Raw genomic sequence first — 14,438 nt, 5'->3', positions numbered from 1 at the left:
GATTCAGGTTTCACAGTTGAAGTAGTTTGGTGATCTGATCTGGAAAGGTTTTCCTTGTGAAAATAAATTGTGGGTCTTTATTGTGCTCCACATGTTGAGCAGGTGGGTGAAAGCTGCTCTTTTTATTCCAGGTTTTTCTTTCCCAGGCTGAGATCAAAATATGAAATGGTTGATGTGCGGAGAGTCTTCTAGAAGCCACTGTTTTATGTAAGACATTAAAACAAAACATTGTGCTGCTGTGCATTATCTTAGCAGTATAGAAGAAGGGGCAAATTACAGAAAGCTGGGGTTGAGGGAAAGGGCTGTTGGCTGCTACCGTAGTTGCCAAAGGTGAGCAGGTTCAAATAAACCCTTACTAACTTAACAAAGCACTGAAATCAATGCAGGTCAGGCTTTCGTAGGCTGCTGTAACTGCAGGTTTTTAACAAGTGACAGAACTCTGCGCATTTCAATTACACAGGTTGCTTGTGGAGTTGCTTAGAAAAAAAAATATGTTTTGCTAAACGAAGAGAGAAGCAGGGGGAGATAGCTATTCTGCAGAATTACGCAACTCCTAGTCCATCCTTGGCCTCCTTTCCATAGGACCACACCTTACCTGTGAAGTCATACTGTTGGTACTCCTGGTTGAGTAATGCCCACTGACTGATAACAGCTCTGCTGGGGGGGGGGGAGAGATTTCCTAGGCCTACCTGGAATTTGGACCTGGGACATTACATTAAAGCAAGCAAAGCATGTATTTTTTTACCACTGAACTATGCCACCATTTCAAACATAATTCATAGAATCATAGAGTTGGAAGAGACCACAAGGGCCATCCAGTCCAACCCCCTGCCAAACAGGAAATACCATCAAAACAGATGGATGTCAAGTCTCCGCTTAAAGACCTCCAAAGAAGGAGACTCCACCACACTCCTTGGCAGCAAATTCCACTGTCAAACAGCTCTTACTGTCAGGAGGTTCTTCCTAATGTTTAGGTGGAATCTTCTTTCTTGTAGCTTGAATCCATTGCTCCGTGTCCGCTTCTCTGGAGCAGCAGAAAACAACCTTTCTCCCTCCTCTATATGACATCCTTTTATATATTTGAACATGGCTATCATATCACCCCTTAACCAGATCAGCTTCAGCTAATTTATTTTTAACCCAGCGCTTCCCTGCCCCCAGCTCTCACCTGTAGCTCCTATCCCTAAACATCTGTGGCCTTGTGAGATATATTTGGGAGGAGAAATGGCCAAGGAGTAACCCCCAAACAAATCCAGAGATGATGCCAAACGTATTGCTCGACTTCCCTTTGGACCCCATCAGTGAGGCCGAGAGGGGGGGGGGTCTTGTCCTCTGGGCAGCCCAGGACCTCCATACACACTGCCTAGGCTTGTGCCTCAGGGAGGTCCCTTTGGTGCCGTTAACACAGCAAAAGCGGAAGGCAGCAGTCACGAGTTATGGATCTTTGCAGCCACTGCAGGCATTGTGATTCTCCAGCGGTTTGACTTCACCATCGGAGGCACACTCCATTGTTTCTTGAGACTGATGGGTGCCTACTGCAATTTCCAATCATGCAAGGAGATGTGGTTTCATTGTAAATATTAGAGACATAGGAACCAATTCCTAGGGACTGAGGTCTCTTCTCTCCCTCCTCCCCAATAAAATATTCGAGGGGGCTGCCCTCCATGGGTGTAGCCAAGGGGGGCAGGGAAGGGCAGCTGCCCCCCATCAATAAAAAATATTTAACTGCAGTTCTTCCACTGCAACATAAAGCCTACCCCCCCTAACAAAAACTCTGGCTACACCTAGTTACAGGTGGGTAGCCGTGTTGGTCTGAGTCTGGCTACACCTATTGCCCTCCCCTCCCAAGTTAATGGGCATTGTCATTAAAATGCTGGCGTGTTTGGCACATCCTGCATACACCCTTTATATTTTATTCAAGTTGGCACCCCTGATTACAGAAGACATAGATGCACTTTTAGAAACGTGGAATACATTTGAAAAGTCTCTCCTGCCTGCCAGCCAACCAACCAGCACGCACGCACCCCCTCTCGCTTTCCGTTCCGCGCTCACTCGCGCGTTCTTTCGGAACATCAAAGGAAGGCGGCGCGGGAGGCGTGGCCTGAGTGACGTCACCGGGCCCAGTGGGCGTGTCCCCCTCGCTCCCCTATAAAGAGGCCGCGGAAACGGCTGCGCCGCCGCTGCGCTCTCTGACCTTCTAAGTTCTCCTTTCCATCCATCTAGGCGGGCGGCCCCGGGGCACCAACACTAACCACCACCGTCATCATGCCCAGGAAATTCTTCGTCGGCGGGAACTGGAAGATGAATGGCGACAAGAAGAGCCTTGGGGAACTCATCCAGACTCTCAATGGCGCCAAGGTCCCTGCAGACACCGGTGAGCCTGCGGGGGGGGGGGGAGCCCATAAGGCCTTAGGGGAGGGGAAGCCCCCGCGCGCACGTCTGCAGGCTCCCCGGAGGTGCTGGGAGGAGGCAAGCGGGGCCACCGGTTGCCACGTTTAGGCTCGGGAACCGGCCGGGGGCGCACGCCCCGCCGAGCCCTGCCCGTTTCCTCTCTTGCGCCCCCTTCGCCATGAAGCGCTTCGGTCATAGGGGAGCGCGAAGGATAATACACACCGATTGAACTCGCACAGGGGAGAAACAATGTCGAGATGCCTGCAGTTGCAAGCGGGTTGGGCTAGATGGCCCTGGGGGTCCCTTCCAGCTCTAGGAGTCTGTGATTAACGCGCTTAAGGCTTATCCGCAGCGGCCTCTAATGGGATTGGACATGAGAACGGGGACCCGGTTAAGGAGGTCGACCTGTTTTCCTGGCCCGCTCCATCCATCCCCTTCCTGGTTGTGGGGGCAGCTGGCTGCAGCGGTGCCTTTCATAGGGTCTCGAAAAAGGGCGGGGGAGGTGCCCGGATGCCTGGGTCCCTCCCTCACCCCCACCGCGTGCTCGCCCGCACGTACTCCAGGGCTGCCTCTCCCGGCAGGCAAGCTGGCTTCCTTTTCTCTCTCTCTCCTTCTGTTGGCGTTTATAAAGCCTTGCCAGGAGGAAGGGAGCCGAAGACTCCTCTGGGCCCCGGAAAGGAAACTTGCTACATACTTTTTTTTTTAACTGCTTTTCTGTTTAACAGTTTTCCGGCCGGTCAGAGAAAATAGGCTTTTCTTGCTACATTATTTCCTCGCTAGGAAATACTGTACATGTACTGCCTTGCTGTACTATAAAAGAAAGAAAGAAAATCCTCCGGCGGAAGGTGTCGGCAGGCTCAAAAGGCCGACGAAATACTGTGGTGGGGAGTTCCGAGGGTGCTGTTCAACTTAAGTCTATTCAGAGTAGAGCTGTTGAAATTAATGGAGTCATCATAGTCATGGGTGGGTTTTCCAGGGAGGCCAGCATAGAAAAGTCATAAGCACGAGCTTAGAGTGAAGTTAATTGTTTTAATGCAAAGAGGATTAAAATAAAAGTAGATTTTATATTACTAGTAAACGTCTCAAGTGCTGGTGATTTTGTACTGATAGTTGTGAGAGGAGCAGCTTTACTCCTTGCAGAGCAGTTGTGTAAAGCACTGCCTGCACATTTTTTGCCTTCTCTTAATCGCCTCCTTTTGAGAAAAATGAAAGGTTAAAAACCTTAGAATACCCTTGAATGAGCTTTCTCTCTCCCTACGGTCTACTGTACTAGGGCAACTAGGCCCACTATTAGTCACAGTTCAGCCCAGTCAACGGAAGTCCCTGTGTTCGGAGAGATCCTGCCTGCTAGTCACATGGCAGATTGTGTTTTGGGTGCTGTGTTCGTGGCCACCCACCCTACATTTAACCGGTGGCTAGCAGTGGATGAGAAGGCGAGAAATGGGCCGTGTAGGGAGAGGGAAAGAAAGGGGATGCAGTTGAGGCCTGCTTGGCTGCAGAATTCTTTGTCTGAATGGGGCTGGCACGATGCCCAGTTCCCAGGCAGTGAGGCTAGCTAGCCCGTCTGCCTCTCTTGGTTTTGGTTGGCATGGTTGTGCCAGCGGGAGACTGCCCACAGCATGGATTCCTTGCTTGCCAGCGATGGGGGCAAAGGGTATGCCTGGACCAAAATTTGGCCTGCAGATCCTTTTCGCTGTCCCCCTCGGGTTAGAAAAGGGCAAGGCGGCGGTATCCTGAAGAAATGTCAAAGGGTCTGGAGGAGAGGGTTCCTAAATATAGGTGGCAGCGCAGCTGCCTAAAAATACCGGCTACTGTACTTGGAGGTGGGAAACTTTATCCCTGTAGCTTGCTAAAGGTCAGGAAATGGGCCTTCAGATAAACTACATGGGGGGAGCTTGATCTACTCAATTGCCCCAGATAGTCTGCCTCCTCTATATTATACTGCCGCCTCAGGATTTGAGCAGATCTGAGTTACCTCCCCCTGTTGGAGGAGATGCCACTGCAGTGTCCCACATGCAGACTGCATCGTGGAATTGTAGAGTTGGGATGGGACCCTGAGGATCATCTAGTCCAACCCCTTGCAATGCAGGAATATGCAACTGCCCCATAAGGGGACTCTGGTGTTATCAGCACTGTGCTCCAACAAACTGAGCTATCCAGTTGTTGCTTTCTCTTGCCTGTTATTTGCCAACTGGCTAAGCAAGGCTTCTAGCCATAGAACATGTGGAACGCCCTCCCATCAGATGTCAAAGAGATGACATTTAGAAGACATCTGAAGGCAGCCCTGTTCAGGGAAGTTTTTAATGTGTGACATTTTAATGTATTTTAAATCTATGTTGGAAGCCGCCCAGAGTGGCTGGGGAAACCCAGCCAGATGGGTGGGGTACAAATAAATTATTATTATTTATTAAAACATCCAGGATTATGTTGCTAGGTAAACACTAGGCTGCCTGCACCCCAAAAGCCCCTTCTCTCAAGAAATACTGTAGCAGTTCTTAAGATTATTGGTTATAGGGAATATGGTAGGTTTGCCCTTTACCCCATGGAGTCAGGTTTCAAGTTTCTGACCTTTACAGTGCCCACAGCTCCACCCACCCCTCACACTTATTAGGTTTCCCTCCATTTTTATAACCTCTTATATATCTATGAACATATGAGACTGCTTTGTCCTGAGTCAGGCCACTTGTCTGTCTAGTCCTATTTTGACCAGCAGTGGCTACCCAGGATCATGTGCAGAAAAAAAAGGCTTTTCCCACCCCAGTAAGATCTTTTTAACTTGCAAGTATTCTACCCCTGAGCTTTGCAAAAACAAATTATAAGGCTCAAGTTCCTCTTGACCCAGGGGTCAGCAAACTTTTTCAGCAGGGGGCCGGTCCACTGTCCCTCAGACCTTGTGGGGGGCCAGACTATATTTTGAAAGGGGGGGAATGAATGAATTCCTATGCCCCACAAATAACCCAGAGATGCATTTTAAATAAAAGGACACATTCTACTCATTTAAAAACACGCTGATTCCCGGACCGTCTGCAGGCCGGATTTAGAAGGCAATTGGGCCTGATCCAGCCCCCGTGCCTTAGTTTGCCTACCCATGCTCTCTTGACCCTCAGGCAGATATTGTTTCAGGATTAGAGCTGGCAGTGCAGAGGAAGAAGGGATTTGCCGCACCCAAGAAGGATGCTATTTGTACTGCCTTGAACCCAGATGTGGCTAGCACATCTGCTTCCCTGTGACCCTCCGAAAATTGGGATCACGATCGCTGGTCAGGAACATTGGGATTTAAAGCTCAACATTCACAGGACTCATCCCTGGCCAATAGGATAGGGTGAGCTTTTTTAAAAAATCTATAAAGGAAAATGACAGCCAATCTGTTTGCTGGTTAACCTTGCTGAAGGTAACTTTTTAGACTGAGACATACGGTTTAGTGTAGATTTCCATTTTCTCAATGAAAACCATTTGAAGGGAATTGATGCATTTAACCTCACTGAAAAACTTACCAAAGCAGCTCTTTATTGCTTGGGCTTCTCCAGGTTGGGTTACAAATATATCCTTTGCTGCCACATACACCCGGACAATACCATTACTGGCCCCAACAACATCCAACATACCATCTCAGGACTATTTAATTGCTCATCCTCTAACATTGTGTATGCCATCAAATGCCAACAGTGCCCTTCAGCTCTCTATATTGGACAAACAGGCCAAACCCTATGCCAAAGGATAAAGGTAAAGGGGCCCCTGACCATCAGGTCCAGTCGTGTCCGACTCTGGGGTTGTGGCACTCATCTTGCTCTATAGGCCGAGGGAGCCGGTGTTTGTCTGCAGATGGCTTCCGGGTCATGTGGCCAGCATGACAAAGCTGCTTCTGGGGAACCAGAGCAGCACACGGAAACGTCCTTTACCTTCCCGCCGGAGCAGTCCCTATTTATCTACTTGCACTTTGATGTGCTTTCTAACTGCTTCTGGACTATAATGTAACTTAAAAATCCGATTTATTTTTTTTAAAAAAATACAATTTTTATTTTTAAATCACTGATTTTTCACCCTGGTTTGAAATCAGCCAGGCACATTTTGCATCTGACTTTCAACCACTTGCGACCAAGTGAAGATGCCTGGGTGCCAGGATGATGCCTGACACCTCCACCACCTGGAGGCGTGTGCCTGGGGATCCTTGGATCGGGACTGTTTCCACACACTAGTACCCCATCCTGTAGTGGTATTATCAGTTATATTTTATCTGCATAGAATGAATTTCTCGAGCCAATTTGCTTTTTCTGTGCAGCCTGAGCAGCAGCAGTCACGATTAAGAAAAAGAGGTTGGAATAGGCCAATTTACATGTGGGCTGTCCTCGATCAAGTGACTCCTCTTCTTTTAAGTTCTTAACCCTAGCTCACAATTGTCATCGGAACTAGCCAGACGTTCAACAGAGAACCAATCGCAGTCAGTCCGTCCTTTGAAAAATAAGACTTGCCCCAAAAATATCAATTAGAGTAGACATTCCGTTTTGGCAACTGCGATCTTGGTTTTAAGGAACTATTTGGTGCCTAGCTTATATCTGAGTTTCTAACACTGGAGAAGGGGAGATTGGTGGTGGAAGGGAAGGTTTATTTACTCACGGTTACCCTCTGAACCTCATGGCACGACTAGCAGAGTTGACCCACAAGTGTCTTGTGTCCAGCACCCAAAGAGTGAGTTGGCCTTGGGGTGGGAACAATCTGTTTTTCAAATATATTTATTTGATTTTATAAAACTGAAAAAAACATATAAAACACGAAAACACAACAATACAAAAAAATCACATAAAACACAAAAATACAAAATACAAAAAGAAAAAGGGGAAAAACAGCAACCATATTTATCACTCATGTGTCCTGACATTGTTGACTTCCTCATGTCCCTCCTTGCTGCGTTTCATTGTATTACATCCTTAATAATTTCTATATCATTCTTCAGTCATCTTATTTTTACCTTAACTAGCAAATTTCACCTCTTGTTAATTCCTTCACAACATTTCAATTATTATTTAATACTTATATCGAAATCTTAATATACTGCAGTACCTCTACAAATCCTCCTCTACAACCTCCCAGTACTTCCAAATCTTATATTAAACATTTCCAATATTGTAATTATTTCTTAAACAAACTTTGAATTTCTTCCAATCTTCTTCCACCGACTCTCCTCTGGTCACGAAGTCTCCCAGTCAATTCAGCCAGCTCCATAAATTTAATCATCTTCATCTGCCATTCATCCACTGTAGGTAGGTCTTCACTCTTCCAATTCTTAGCCAATAAAATCCTCGCTGCTGTTGTGGCATACAGAAAAAACATAATATCTCTTTTTTTTCTTTCGGTAATTCCTCTCTGACTATTCCAAGTAAAAACGCTTCTGGTTTCTTAATAAAGGTGTTTTTCAACACCTTTTTCATTTCATTGGGGTGGGAACAATCTGCAGCAGAGAGACTCTGTGGCGTGCCTGCTTCATCCTAGATGCTATTCTCTCTCTCGTCCCCAGAGGTCGTTTGTGGTGCCCCCTCCATCTACCTCGACTTTGCCCGCCAGAAGCTCGATGCCAAGATCGGTTTGGCTGCCCAGAATTGTTACAAGGTGCCTAAGGGAGCTTTCACAGGAGAGATCAGGTTAGTCTGCTGGGGACCGGGGGACACAAAGGTCTGGGGTTACTTTAGCGAGGGGTAATTTTAAAAAGTAAATAAGGATTTGGTTTGCACCTCATGGCAGAACAGGTGGTGTCATTTCTTTCCTTCTGTTTCAGCCCAGCCATGATAAAGGATGTTGGCGTCAACTGGGTGATTTTGGGACACTCTGAGAGGAGGCATGTCTTTGGCGAGTCGGATGAGGTAGGTGAAGTGTTGGTGCTGACCTTTAAAGCCCTAAACGGCCTCGGCCCAGTATACCTGAAGGAGCGTCTCCACCTCCATCGCTCTGCCCGGACACTGAGGTCCAGTGCCGAGGGCCTTCTGGTGGTTCTCTCGCTGCGAGAAGCCAAGTTACAAGGAACCAGGCAGCAGAGGGCTTTCTCGGTAGTGGCTCCCGCCCTGTGGAACACTCTCCCACCAGATGTCAAAAAGAAAAATAACTACCAGACTTTTAGAGGACATCTGAAGGCAGCCCTGTTTAGGGAAGCTTTTAATTGTTCAGAAATTAGTGTATTTTAATATTTCTGTTGGAAGCTGCCCAGAGTAGCTGGGCAAACCCAGCCAGATGGGCGGGGTATAAATAATAAATTATTATTATTATATCTAGTAGATTTGCCTTGCTGCAGGTTTCTTTCCCTCCGCTATCGCTAGGCTGGGAATCGTCTGCAGCAAGGAGGTGTGTGGAGATGGTATAGTTTTTATGGGACTCTGAAGCTGTCCTCCCCTCCCACTTTTCCAGCTCATTGGACAGAAGGTGGCTCACGCCTTGGCTGAGGGTCTGGGCGTCATCGCCTGCATTGGGGAAAAACTGGATGAGCGAGAGGCTGGCATCACCGAGAAAGTGGTATTTCAGCAGACCAAGGCTATTGCTGGTAAGAGGGTACTGGGGAATGTGCTGAAGTTTCCTTGGGTTCCGAGTGAGGAAAGGGAAATGCTTTGGTTTGAAATAATGGGGCAAAATGTTTGGTAATAGATCACTCAGTAGGCAGGAAATGCCATGTACACTAGTGGCCAAAATTGTGGAAACCTTTTGGCAAAAGTGTGTTTTTGAGGTTTGATGGCTCATAATACCATTATTATTTTTTTAGTAAAAGGTAAAGGTAAAGGGACCCCTGACCATTAGGTCCAGTCGTGACTGACTCTGGGGTTGCACGCTCATCTCGCATTATTGGCCGAGGGAGCCGGCGTATAGCTTCCAGGTCATGTGGCCAGCATGACAAAGCCGCTTCTGGCGAACCAGAGCAGCACATGGAAACACCGTTTACCTTCCCGCTGTAGCGATTCCTATTTATCTACTTGCATTTTGACGTGCTTTCAAACTGCTAGGTTGGCAGGAGCTGGGACCAAACAACAGGAGCTCACCCCGTCACAGGGATTCGAACCGCCGACCTTTTGATCAGCAAGCCCTAGGCTCAGTGGTTTAACCACAGCGCCACCTAATACCATATAATTGTTATATCAATGGAAAGACAATTTAATGAAGAATGCAAGGCAACAAAGTTTGTTCAGTTACCTGTATTCTTTCAAAAGTTATAGCCAAATAACCAGAAAAATGAAGCACAACTTGCTTACTGTGTGTGCATGCTCAGAGGTCCTTAAAGCTCTGGGTAGCACTACGGTAACTTTTAAGTGACCCAGGTTTTCTCTCATTACTTTGGCTTCTGGATACATTACAGTCATACCCCGGGTTGCGAACGCTGTGGGTTACGTGTTTTTGGGTTGCGCTCCGCGCTGAACCCAGAAGTACCAGAACGGGTTACTTCTGTGTTTTGGCGCATGTGCAGAAACACAAAATGATGTCCTGTGCAGAAGCGCCGAATCGCAACCTGAGGTATGACTGTACTCTAAAACTTGAGCCCTATGCAGACATTTCTCCTCATGTGCTCCGTATCATGGGTATTGCACTGAAGCTGAATGTCTCCAGCTGGGAATCTGCTTTGCTCATGGAGGCTTCCAGCTTTATTTCGAATCCCTCTTGTCAGTAGAGCACGATACTTTTTAACCTCAGGGTCGTGGGTTCAAGTCCCACGCTGTGCAAAATATTGGTGCATTGCAGGGGGCTTCGACTAGATGACCCTTGGGACCCCTTCCAACTCTACAATTCTGGAGTTCTACCCTCATAACTAGAAGGGGAATTTAGATCTTAGAGATGTCTAATCTTTGAGCTCCCACCCCACCCCGCAACTGCCATCGAACTATACTTGGTCTTCCCAATAGGTCGAATTGTGCCTGACCCCCCCCCCCCCAAAATCAAACCAATGCTCACTGTCCCCCTCTCTTGTCCCCAGATAACGTGAAGGACTGGAGCAAAGTGGTTCTTGCCTATGAGCCAGTTTGGGCCATTGGAACTGGTAAAACTGCAACTCCTCAGCAGGTACGGGTGTAGGGAGAATGTGCTCCCAAATCTTGGTTTCCCTTTTGAGGTGGTTTTGGCATCGAAGGATGGAGAATGTCTCTGAGCCCCACTCTCGGAGACTCTGCACCCGGTGGCCTTTAGCTTGCTGTTAGTAACACGATTCTTGCCTTTTTTTTAGGCTCAGGAGGTTCACGAGAAGTTGAGGGGCTGGCTGAAGAGTAATGTGTCTGATGCTGTTTCACAGTCGACTCGGATAATCTACGGAGGTAAACGGAGCCCCCCCCCCAGTTCGCAAAGCAAGTGTGGCAAGAGTTTGCCCTTTCCCCTTATTGATCGCACAGCAAACATCCTGTTTCAGATGTGCGCCTGTCGAACTGAATCTCAAAGGGGCACAAAGTTAATTTGCGTGTTCATTGTAGTTCCTTAGCTGTACAGGCTGTAGTAGGGCCAGTTCAGGCCACAAGAACTAAAAAAACTCAGCTCCTCAGCAGGTATGAATTTGGGTAGGGAGGAAAGTCTTGCCCAAATTCACTTCCCTTTTCTAAGAGATGGTTTGTACTGGAAAATGGAAAATACAGGTGAAACTCGGAAAATTAGACTATCGTCGAAAAGTGCATTGATTTCGCTAATGCAACTTTTTATTTTTTATTTTTCTTTTAATTTTTACAAATGCTTTCTTTTGGAAATTCCACAGTAATAAAGCAAATAGTTACAAAAATACAAAAATAAACATCGCTATGACATTTCATTAATGACATTCCATTTATAATTGACCCACCTAACGACAAATAATTACACTTGCAACAAATCAAGGCTTGACATATGTTGCTTTGCATGTCATGCATCTATCTCATATATTAGTTTCACCTTTTAAGTTGCATTACTGAAATAAATGCGCTTTTCGACAATATTCTAATTTTCCGAGTTTCACCTGGAGGTCTAAGCGGGCTGAGCTCCTTTGTAGGGTTTGGGTAATGAATTGAATTGAATAATGAAACAGTGGCAATTAAAATTAAAGGAACCGCAATTCAAGCGCAGAAGCTGCGTCCATCTTCTCGCAGCTTGCCATGGAGAGTGGCAGTTTTAATTTGGGAGGGATGGTCAGGCCTATGGAATCGCCTCCTCAAATTGCCATCCCTATGTAGCTGTTGGCGAACAGCAAGCTTTCTGTGTGGTTTTTAAACTGGGTTTTTTTCATGACCGGATTGACCCTGCCTGCCAACACTAATAATTAAGGTAGGCATAGAAACTTAAAAGAAAATGTGAAGAGAGTTCATCTGGAAAGACATAATTTAGTTGTGGATAAGAGTGTTGTGAGGAGCTGCGAATGTGGGTTAGAAGAAGGCATACCTGCCAAGTTGCTGTCAGAGAAATAAGGGACCAGGCCGGAAGTAGCAGGCCGGAAGTGGCGCTGCCGCCATTTTGGAACTGGGTGGAGCATGCTCAGAAGTGACTTTTGATACTGCTTTGCCCAGTTCCAAAATGGCCGCCGCGCCAGAAGTCGCACTGCAGCCATTTTGGAACTGGGCAGAGCAGCATCAAAAGTCGCTTCTGAGCATGCTCCACCCAGTACCAAAATGGGCACCGCGCCAGAATAAACCGGGGGGAAACAAAAAAATCTTTTTTCAGCTAGGAACAGCTGGAAAAACTGGGATTTCCCGGGGAATACGGGAGACTTGGCAGCTATGGAAGAAGGGTTTTCTTAAAAGGCAAGGTGGGGTAGCATTTATATGCTCTTTGCTTGTGGTCAAGCCTCCATAAACAGTTTGCAGTGGTTCGAGACAATGGTCAGCTTAGCTAGTACATGTAAACGTGCCACTTAATTTTGAAAGCATGGCTGCTCTGAAAGGAGACAGTTCAGAGCAGAGAAGCACAGAGAAGAGGTGGGGCTTAACCCTTCACCTGCCTACATTGCTCCAAGGTGCCCTTCTTGGGTATACGTGTTTGTGCGCGCACAATTTTATTATAGCAGATAGCAGGGCAGGATTAAGGACTCCAGCCACCTCTCCACGTTATCTTTCCCAGAGTAGTTTTGCAGCGTCGCAGAATTAGCCTTGGAAATGCCATGTAGCCAAAGGCATTGTGTTTTTGGTCCTCATCTGCTGTGTGCGTGCTCTCTCCTCCCTCCTTGGGCCTTTCCTAAATACATAAATAAAAAACGGGGATTGTATCCTTTGCAGGTTCCGTCACTGGCCCCACCTGCAAAGAACTGGCCTCTCAGCACGACGTGGACGGCTTCCTCGTTGGGGGGGCTTCCCTCAAACCCGAATTCGTGGACATCATCAACGCGAAACACTGAAAGCTGCTGCTCGGCATTCAAAGTGAGGGGGTGCGGTTCATCGCAGGCGGAAGATACGGCACTGTAGAAACCTGCGCCCGCCCTCTGCACTTGGGCTACACCAACTCCCCTTCAAGTCCCTGCTCCCATACTTTGCTGTTAATTGTCCCACACTGCTGCTAAACACAACGGTTGCCAAGGCCTTTCTCGGTTAGCTGGATCCTTTGTGCAGGCAGGCCTTTGTTCCCTTCCCTCTGTGCTGGAGGGACAGGGCTTCCCAGCTAGACAGAGGCCTGTTTTTTTTTCTGATCAGTGTCTAGTTTTGCTGCCTTGCTGAGGACGGAGTCTCTTGCCTCTCGCTTCAGCCGAGTCTGAGTCTTTACCCAGTGGCTTGTGTCGTATGTAAGATGTGCGTCCGTACTGTGTCCCACCCCCTAAGCCAACAATGAACAGAAATAAAGAAAGGGAAACCAACGTAAGGCTCTGAAATCTGTTGCCACAACTACAGTGCAGCGTGCAAGATAAATTATTATTTTTATTATTATCATTTACACCCCACCCATCCGGCTGGGTTTCCCCAGCCACTCTGGGCGGCTTCCAACAAAATATTAAAAATACAATAAAACATCAGACATTAAAAACTTTCCTAAACAGGGCTGCCTTCAGATGTCTTCTGAAAGTCAGATACAGTGGTACCTCTGGTTGTGGACTCGATCCGCTCCGGGGTGCCGTTCGCACCCCGAAAAGTCCGCAACCCGAGTGGCACTTTCATATATGCGCGATAGAGTGCTTCTGCGCATGGGCGAAGCGCACAGAACTCTTCTGCGCAGGCGCGCGGGGCAGAACCCAGAAGTAAACACTTGCGGGTCCGCCGCGTTCGTATCCTGAAAAAACACAACCCGATGTATGACTATACCGGTAGTTGTTTATTTCCTTGACATCTGACGGGAGGGCATCCCACAGGGCAGGTGCCACTACCGAGAAGGCCCTCTGGTTCCCTGTAACCTCACAGTGAGGGAACTGCCAGAAGGCCCTCGGAGCTAGACCTCAGTGTCCGGGCTGAATGAGGGGGGTGGAGACACTCCTTCAGTTCTACTGGGCCAGAGACCATTTTGCTTCACTGTTCTCCTGCGTTTTCCTTTAGCACTGATTTTCATGATTTGGTGGTGGGCCATGAGCTGCTTCTGATCCTTTGCCAGGCAGGTTCACCTTGAGCCATCTGGAGAAGAATGTTGTGGGGAATTTGTCCGGGCCTCAAGATTTTCACATAATGTTTTGGGAGGGATTAGTCTCATTTTCACAGTGTCCAGAGGAAGGAGTGAAAATGTATGGCAGGGGGCAAGAATTAAAGAGTGCTGTTTATTGGCTGCTTGGCTGGAGAGCTTTTGCCAGCAGCTCCACTCCCCCCACAAATAGAGGGGAGGAAAACTTTGGCTTTCATAATTTGAGAGCAAGCTGCCATGTGCAGCTTGGGTCAAGTCTATCCCTAAGTCCATACCTTTCAGAGGTGAGCAGAGCTGGCTGACGTATAAGCCAGAGAATGCAGCATAGAAAAATGAAGGCAATCACATTTTAGCTGAAATGAATGAGCGGCAGGGCGGACCGTGTGTGTGTGTGTGTGTGTGTGTGTGTGTGTGTGTGTGTGTGTTAAAGCAAGATTGATAACACTGGTTTTAATGAATCGGTATCCTTGCCATGCCTGAAGCCATATAAACTACATTTTAGAAGTTAATTTTTCATTAAAACTCCCACGTGGAAT

At 47.5% G+C, this 14,438-nt stretch overlaps 1 protein-coding gene across 1 annotated transcript; it reads left to right on the top strand.

The window, feature by feature from the left end:
• The first annotated feature begins 2,192 nt into the window (after positions 1-2,192).
• Positions 2,193-13,153, top strand: TPI1 (triosephosphate isomerase 1). Its single transcript, XM_035097088.3, has 7 exons — positions 2,193-2,374; positions 7,904-8,027; positions 8,162-8,246; positions 8,785-8,917; positions 10,334-10,419; positions 10,580-10,667; positions 12,582-13,153. Exons 1-7 carry the CDS (start codon positions 2,266-2,268, stop codon positions 12,698-12,700), a joined length of 744 nt encoding a protein of 247 aa, XP_034952979.1. The 5' UTR covers positions 2,193-2,265; the 3' UTR covers positions 12,701-13,153.
• Positions 13,154-14,438: the final 1,285 nt, after the last annotated feature.

This window comes from Zootoca vivipara, chromosome 15 (assembly GCF_965207765.1).
Source record: "Zootoca vivipara chromosome 15, rZooViv2.hap1.1, whole genome shotgun sequence".
In the NCBI taxonomy this organism is placed as follows: Eukaryota; Metazoa; Chordata; class Lepidosauria; order Squamata; family Lacertidae; genus Zootoca; species Zootoca vivipara.
Note: the sequence above shows the minus strand (reverse complement) of the source record. Positions and strands in the feature narration are given on the sequence as shown.